Source organism: Buceros rhinoceros, unplaced genomic scaffold (genome assembly GCF_000710305.1).
Source record: "Buceros rhinoceros silvestris isolate BGI_N320 unplaced genomic scaffold, ASM71030v1 scaffold18502, whole genome shotgun sequence".
In the NCBI taxonomy this organism is placed as follows: Eukaryota; Metazoa; Chordata; class Aves; order Bucerotiformes; family Bucerotidae; genus Buceros; species Buceros rhinoceros.
Window position 1 is genome coordinate 11,723 of NW_010398496.1, and position 8,613 is coordinate 20,335.

Here is an 8,613-nt window from a genome sequence, read left to right on the forward strand (position 1 = left end):
AACCCACTTTGTAGGCAGTGTCAGTCACAGTAAATCATGCCATTACATATGTCTTCCCGGCTCTTCTGAAATGGTGTACAGAAGCTGGTTTTATACAAAAAAGCTTCTGAATGTAGATTTTTTTTCCAAATGTTGCTTGAAGTTCAGCTCTACTCTCTTAATTCCCAAGGTACATAGTACTCACTGACATCCATGCGGGGAGGTGCTATGATAGTTGATAACCAGCCTTAGCTTTGTCTCCCGCTGAAAGAAAAGGCTTGAGCAGCACTGAGAAATGTTCCTGGCTGTCCATCTGCTTGGACCCGAAACTACCTTGCGTAAGAAATTATTCTGCCTTCTTTAATGACGAATGTGTGTTAATTCCCTTGAGAGTAAAAGAGAATATGCAGACTTCACTGGTGAAACTCTTCAACCTTATCCCAGGCTTTTTAGTGAGCTGTATCAGACTGAAATGAGGGTATCTGCATTTTTACCAGTCCCAATTGAATTAAAAAATAAATGTTAGCTGAATTGCATAAAGGAATTTTTGAATGTAATTATATGTGACTTTTTAAAATATAAGATGGGGGGGTTAATGCCTTAAATAATTAAGGTGACTTTACTGAGACCTGTGGTTAGCCCCACACTGTACTTTTATACATGTATCTGCACTCTGTATTTTGAGACATCATGAACTGCACACTAATGTAAAAATGTAAAATATTTCTAGATTTAAAATAAATCACTGTACAATTTTACTTCTTGTAGTAGATCTTAGGAATCTTCTTTCTGCCATTTTGCTGAATGTGTGAAAGATGCTGTGACGCACCAGTGCCCTAGAGGATGTTCTCTGTTCCTTCTGACACCAGGCGTCTGGTGGGAGTGGTCACAACATGTCCACAAATCTACACTTTGTCTTTCGAGCTGGACCTGCATCTTAGCGACAGAATATGGACTTACTATTCAGCTGTGCTGCCTTCAGCTTCAAAAGAGAAATGGCTTGTGCTTCCTACAATTATAAAATGACTTTTTAAGGCTGTTAATTGAAATTAATTTCCTTGCACTTACTGTGCATCTGCAGTTAGTGCTGGATCTTGTTTAAAACAAGGTGCTTACCTTGAAGGGACTAGTAGAACTAGAGACAACGTACGAGTATTACTGCTAGGTCATGTGTTCAGTTTGCCGATTGCAAACCCATGTCTTTAGGAAAACAGACCTTCAAACTGTGAACATTCAGTGGCCGCCTGCTCATCAGCCCCTCTCCTGGACTCCCCTCATCAGCCGCGGACACAAAGCATCACAGCGACGATGGACCTCTGTGCATTCAACCCTGCTTTGCTCGCCAGCCTCCTCTGCAATGAAGATTTGGAGCAGCACGTAGCTGGATAGTTGAGAAGAGTTTCTGTGGGTTTGTAGCAGGAAGGAGCTTACTTACCTGAAGTAGGTTACTTAAGGTTAAGTCAATGTGGGCATAGGCTGAAAGGAGATGTGCCCGGTGCAGATTCTAAGTTGGGGGCAGGAGATGAAGTGAACGTTTTATTTTTTGTGTTAGGTTTGTGTCTGGTGGGCTTCTGGTAGTGGAGGAGGGGACTGCTGGCATGGCCCCTGTAAGAAGCTTCAAGAAAGCTCCCCTGGCTGGGAGTTGGCCTCACCTCTGGCCAAGGCTGAGCCAATCAGTGCCTCTGTGATAAACATATTTGAGGGGAAACCTTTTGAGCAAGGGCATTTGTTTTGGGAGCTCGCTTTTGTTTTGAAGGGGAGTAGAATAGAGACAACCCATGTGGACACCCAGGTTAGTGAGGAAGGAGGCAGGGAGACACTGCAGAGCAGCCATTTCCCTTTGGCCCTTGGTGAGGCAGCAGCCTGAGACATCACCAGTGGAGCAAAGTTCCATATGCACCCTCTGGAGGAGCAGGGGATTGATCCTGAAAAGGAGCAGTTTGTTGCTGGGAGAACCAACGCCCACAGGAGACCCCCACACTAGTTGGAGGAGTTCATGGAGGACTGTCTGCCGTGGGTGGGATGCCACGTTGCCACAGGGGAGGACTGTGAGAAGCCTTTCCCTTGAGGAAGGAACAGCAGAAGCAACATCGACTGACCCCAACCCATATCCTCTATCCCCTGCCACACACACTGCGTGAAGGAGGTAGCAGAGCTGGGCCCACGAAAGAAGGGAAGGGTAAGGGAAGATGTATTTAAGATCCTGTTGTTTTTCTCACTGTCCTACTCTGATTTGATTGGTGATTGGGTAGTGGTTGTGGTGTTTGAATTAAATAGATTTTGTTTCCCCAAGTCAAGTCTGTCTTTTGCCCATGACCGTAACTGGCGAGTGAGCTCTCCCTGGCCTTTGTCCTGACCCTTGAGCCTTTCGTTGTATCTTCTCAGAGCGAGAGAGCAGCTGTGTGGTGCTTGGTTGCCAGCTGGGTTTAAACCACGACATTTTGACATCAACATGACAAGCTTTTAAGACCGCTGTCTTGTAGCAACATGAGCCGGACAGCAGACATTTAACATGTAAATATTTTACTTGTTTCTAGCACAGACATTACACAAGTTGGCAGAACCTCTAATTAAAACCGTAGATGGTTTAGGCCAATGGTAACAATCGTGCAACAAAAGTAAATCACAGAAGACTGTGGATTTCATCAACAGGTTAGAAAACCAGAGCTGCCTTTGACATTTGACTTCAGCTGTGCCAATACCTGCTTTAAGCAGCTTGAACATTAACAGTTCAGCAGTAAAAACCATTGAATTATCTCCCTCCCTCAATAACATTTTCCTCTGCTTGCACTAGGAAGGGGAGCAGTTAAAGAGGGATCTGATCAGGCAAATCAGAGCCATCCTGCAAAAACCACAGCTATGGACGGTCATTCTAAGTGAAGAAACAGGCTGAACACGAGAGAAGCCTTTCCTGACAGTAAAGCACCTGATTCGTCTCTCCTTTTCCTCCTACGCTGCTGTCAAGTTCCCAGATTTCTAATCTTCCAGGAGAAATCCACATTCCATTCAACTCAAGATTTATACACCAGCTGAGAAGCCACATAAGTATTATTGAGTCAACACGTCCTGCATTATATTGTAAATGGACATTCTGTGTTCTGGGTCCCCTGCTCCATAAACAACTGTGCTGGTTACTCAAACAGAAGGTCTTCATCCTTCTCCTCTGCTAAGAGATTGGCTGGTTCCTGATCCCCACCAGCAGCCCTCCGCAGCTCCCGTTCTTTCTCAGATTTTTCTTTCAATACTTTTTTCTTTTCCTGGATCTTCTTTAACCTGTGAAGTGAAATGTGCTTTATCTGTGAAAAACTAAGATGTTTTCATAAGAACAGGCCAGCAGCAAAGATGCTTTACAACTTGGATATGATAGACCTGCCTGGGGAAGTACCCCAGGAAATGAAAATCCTGTAACAAATGGTAGAAGGCTTTTTTCACTACCTGCTGCCATCTTCGTCTCTGCAGATTAACTCATTTCTTCATCCAAACTATATATTACATTCTTGACCTTCAACACTGCATTATACTACTCTGCTTGCCTTTCATGAAGTTAACCTTTAATTTGAGGTTTGACATTTTTGGTTCAGGTAGCACAGAACACTCTGGCAGAGGTGTCCAGAACACCTCAAGAGTGCTGTATCACATCATTCCCTCTGGAAGAAGGATAATGATGATGACATACAACCTTGTGGTAGGGATTCATTTACAGCCTTCAGACAAGTAAATGCAGATTTCCAAGCGCCAAGCTCTGGAAACTCAGTGTGCAGTAAGAACCAGGTCATGTTTAACGATGTTTGCTGACAGATTTGGTGAATACTTCTCGGAGGTCCCTTCTGAGGAATCGTCTATCTGACAAAGAGACCAGTCTAGTCTGGTTTTAGATACTCACCTGTAGAATTCCTCTCGTTCTCGTTCGTCCAGTTCTGTGATGATATAAGAAAGGGTACGCTCAATCCTGGGAATAATCACTAAAAAAATATAAATCAGGACGTTGTTGGACTGCTGCTATGTTAACCAGGCAGTTACCTACTGCAGAGCACAGGTGGTTGTTTAACATCGATCTACTAATTATTTTGGTTAGAGAAAAATGACATTTCTTTGAAGGAAGACCATACTACTTCAAATGGAAAAGTACACAAACTAGTCTTCTTCACTAAGCCCACGGCTAAACTAGGAGTCTGAGCAGCACAGAATCTCCCGTAGCATGTTGTTTTGAAAGATGCAATGGAATCAGTAAGCACTGATCCCCAGCTGGTTGTAAGATTTGTTTCCCCATGGTAGCGGTAAAAAAAAAATCCTGCAAGAGGTGGGCAAGATTTCAATTAAAATTATGTCCTTCCATCATACTCTCTCAAACTTCTGTTCAATGAAGCACTTTCATGACAGAATTATGATTTGGTTTGAAAAAATCACCATAAAACAAATACTTGAAATCAGCACCTTCACAGCGGAAGAGATAAGACATTAAACAAAGCTTTAACCGCCAGCTGGGCAAGCTATGTGTCAGAATCACTTTTTGAAAGGAGAAAGCTGTTAGCAGCACTACCACAGTTATTTGGAAGGCTGCAGAGGAATCCTTGTCTACAGTCAAATTTGCAGAACGGTAAGCTGCAGATAAGGCCTGCGCATTCAGAGGAACGAGTCTATGAAAAACAGTGCTGAAAAGGATGGCTTAGAATCCTGTACTGCATACATGCAAAGATGGTTAATCCAAGCTATCGACAACTCAGGAACTTGAAACAATCAAAGCACCCTGGATCCTGCAGCAAAAGGAATCACAGCAATACTGTGCAAGGTAGTACTTCAGAAACTGCAAGATCAAGAACAAACAAATCTACAAACAAGAACATGAAGGAGAGGAATTCAGATGAAAGAAAAACACTGGAGTATTGACATTAGGACTGTTCCGTTTCCTGTAACACAAACCTGAACAGGTTACCAAGGTTCTCGCTGGATGCCTACTCTGCAATCCCATCCAAAACCAACAGGAAGTCACCAGCTCTCCACTGGACACCACCACTACAGTTTTAAAAGCTATTTAAGGTAGCTCTGAGAACATCTTAACACATAGAAACCTCCTGTGGTTTGTTTCTTGTCAACAGACTTGTCCAACTAAGTCAAAGTCACTACCACAGACTCCAGGATATGTTTGTGAAATTCCTTGTTCTCAATATAACTTTCTCATGTTTGCATATTCATTTATCTCTGTGTACACCAGTCCATTCCACAGGGCTTTTAATTTTTGTTCTTGCTTGCAATTTGCTTCGTCGTAATACTTTCTGGAAAGTTCCTGAACTGATTAGAAATCCGACTAATAAAAAAGCAGTCAGCGTGGTTTCCATGACCCTGCTCACCTTGCGTGGAGACAGAAAAACATCATGTATCCCAAATGGAAAAATACTCACCGTGTTCAATCGCATTCACACGCCTGTTTGTTATTTTAATGGCTTCATCCAAAGTCACAAAGGATGTCTGGTGGAATGGGATTAAATAATTAATACATAACACAACAACTTCAGCATTTCCATCAATTCTATACACAAAACCAACAGCATGTGAAAGCCAAAGCCACGTCTACATTACTACAACTTTTGTGATAGAAGCAGAATTTTTTCTACTGATGTCAGTAGTGTGCTGAACAGGGCACGTTAGCAGTGACAAATACCAACTTCCCAAAGAAAGTTTCTTCTTAGCATTAAGGAATAAGGCCTTCTTTGAAGTGGTAATAAACTCTGGCTTATGGCTGGAAAAGGTTTGCAACTTTACAGCACTGGGACAGCTCAAAGCATTAAGCTCCAATCACTGAGATGATGTTACTTTCATTTCAGAACAGTGAGAAATCAACAATCCCCTTCTTTTTGCCTCCCACCAACCTGTAAGGAGGCCAGTTCCACAAGCAGCTCCACAGCTTTGGCATAGTTCCTCTTCAGTTTAGCCAGCTGTTCTCCACCTCTGGCCAAGCCAGTGAGCTCATAGCCTGAAAAAAAAAATCATCAAATAGTATTTGTTGCTATTGCTACTATGGTGTTTTCTTACTAGATAAAAAAATAGTACTTTACAAACTATGTACAGGGATACAGGCAGCTCAGCAAGTGACAAGCTAAAGCCTTTGCCCAGTAACAAAATGTCTTTACAGTGGTTGATGTTGCTACAGCCCCTTGTTCTGGATGTCTGCAGTAAGACCAACCAGTCTCAAACCGTGGTAATGCAATGTCGCAGGAGCAGGGCACAGCATCCTAGGGGAAGCAGGTACACCTCTGCCTATGATGTAAACTCACTTATCGGCAGACACGACGTGACAAGAATTTTTGTATTAGCTTAGAATAGCCGTAAGTACGCGTAAGCTAGAAAGTACTTGGTTTGTACTTACTGTCTCCTCCTTCCTGGTAATGCTCAAAAACTGGTAAGGTTACACCTGACAAAAGTGAACGAGAATGTGCATGAGAGACATAAGGGGTTGTAGATTTATTAAATACAACTCACTTTTACCACATTTGCTTTTAATAAACTATGTAAGCTCAGAAGCTTTGTTTCCAAAATCTTTCTATATACATGATACGTCTGATCGTGTCATGCTGGTTCTGACAGCTCAGTATGGCACTTCAGAACTGTATTGAGATCACAGGCGTCTAAACACATGAAAAATTCTGACAAGTATTGCAGTTCGTTCAGTGTTCAGCTTCATTATCTCTCTGTTTAGTAAGGTATTCTCTGTGCTTAAGGAATATTTTGAGCATTCCATCCTGATTTATCTTTCTGTTTTCTTCATAAACGATTACTGCCGTTTCTTTTCCTGAAACTGTTAATTTTTGATACTTAATTTCCTGATCTATTTTTCAGCAAAGTTCTATGGAAGTTATGCTTTGTCCAAAGACCTAGAAATTGGACTGCAATTTCTGCACACTAATTTTATGAGAGGTAAGTAACTAAATATAAAAATTATAAGCTGTATGTGAAAAAAGCATCAAATTACAAGTGTTCGTACTGTTAGATGAATTAGAGAGAAAAGGAAGAGAAGACACTGTTTGGATATATTCCTGCATATTTCAGAGTCTCCTACAACAATTGCCTTAAGAGTTGAAATACTCATTGTCTGGAAAAAAGTCACCTGCTACATTGTCTTTTTTAGCTCTGATCTTGACTTGAGCTTTGTTCACGTTTTGGATCACAGTGGTACTGTAAGGAAGAAAACACACGTCTTAATCAGGAAAGCTGAAGTGGTTCATGAAGTCATCATTATATGCAAGATGAAGTAGTTATCAAATAGCTGTAAAGATCTGGAAATTGTCTTCAGCTCGGTTCTCTGTGCAATTAATTGCACAGACTTCAAAGCTAACACAGAAGCTTCAAAAGAAACAGGTTTCCAGCAATGTCTGGAAAGATGCAGAGTCTGCGAAATATAAATTTAGAAATGTCTTAGACCAAGCATACAAAGCATAGCTAAAAAATAACCAGTTATCTGGCAAATTACTTTAAAATATTTTAATAATATTGAGTCTATCAACCTGTGAAACTTTTTTCCCAATTAAATCGAAGGAATTTCAAGGCTTTAATGCAGACCAAGGCAACAATGTTTTGTTCCTTTGAGTATTCTTGATTCAGAACATTGATGAGTTTGTTTACCCACTAACTCTGTCACATTAACAAACTTAAGCTTGTACAACAATTCATCTGGAAGAATTCTCAAGTGCCTTAAGGCCTTCCAAGGACAGGTTACTATAAACAGCTCTTTGATTGAAGTACAGTTTGCTTACAGGGTGGAATCTGGGTGTTGTTTTTAGCTAAACACCGCAACTGGTTAGGACAGGAAACGGCACCATATCTAAATGAAAGGGCAGAAGGACTTTCTTCCAGCAGCACGCAGATTACTGCTGTGTCTGATCACTTAGTTCTTCCCCATTAACTGGAGGTACCATCAGCTGAACCATTAACACTTCCCCAACTTTACTCACACACATTTGAATGAATTACACAAACACCCTAGTTAGAACTGTAAATTATTAAACCAATTAAAAAACATCTGACTGGAGGAAAAAGCCTTCGCTAGCCCTAGTGAGACGAGAGGTCAGTGAGACAGGCAGATAGAACCATTAGTAAAATTACTGTATGACTTACTGGGAGAAAATAACACACAACGCATCCGGTGCTCAGCTTCACAAGACAGATCAAAATAATAAATAGTCCAATACTCTGCTATAAATTCTTGTCTCCCTACATTTTAGATTCCAAGGTGCAAAAAGCACCACTCTCTCAAATTGAGGATATGTACATAACGTACATTCTGTTAATCCTTCCACTTTGTTTACCCTCTAGCAGAGTACACATTTTCATCATACAAACTACCTCTGTCCTGCAGTGATGTCTCCCACCTGTACCTAAGGGAATTCCATTCATCTTGTCCTACCCTGTCCACTGTCTTTTTTTTTTTTCCTTTTTTAAGTGCATTTAAGAATTTTTTTTTTGCAAAAGAGAGATCAACAATTTGTTGATCGCTCTTTCCCATGGGTGGGACATCCACAAGATCCACAATCCTTACCTGAAATCTCCTGCTGTGAACTTTGCCTCAGCAAGTGAAAAAGCAGCTTCTCTCATCACCTCACCCATCAGCATCTTGGTCTGTTTAAAAAAAACAAGGAGGGG

The 8,613-nt window shown here is 41.4% G+C and overlaps 1 protein-coding gene across 1 annotated transcript in view; it reads right to left on the reverse strand.

Moving 5' to 3' along the window:
* Positions 1–2,483: 2,483 nt before the first annotated feature.
* Positions 2,484–8,613, reverse strand: part of ATP6V1D (ATPase, H+ transporting, lysosomal 34kDa, V1 subunit D) — a 7,651-nt gene continuing 1,521 nt past the window's right edge. Inside the window, exons 2-8 of the mRNA XM_010131134.1 lie at positions 8,510–8,589; positions 7,082–7,149; positions 6,344–6,388; positions 5,847–5,950; positions 5,379–5,445; positions 3,863–3,941; positions 2,484–3,252 (exon numbers count right to left, since the gene is read on the reverse strand). Of these exons, the coding sequence (XP_010129436.1) occupies positions 3,111–3,252; positions 3,863–3,941; positions 5,379–5,445; positions 5,847–5,950; positions 6,344–6,388; positions 7,082–7,149; positions 8,510–8,589 (585 nt within the window). The 3' untranslated portion in view covers positions 2,484–3,110. The remainder of the gene's footprint in view (positions 3,253–3,862; positions 3,942–5,378; positions 5,446–5,846; positions 5,951–6,343; positions 6,389–7,081; positions 7,150–8,509; positions 8,590–8,613) is intronic.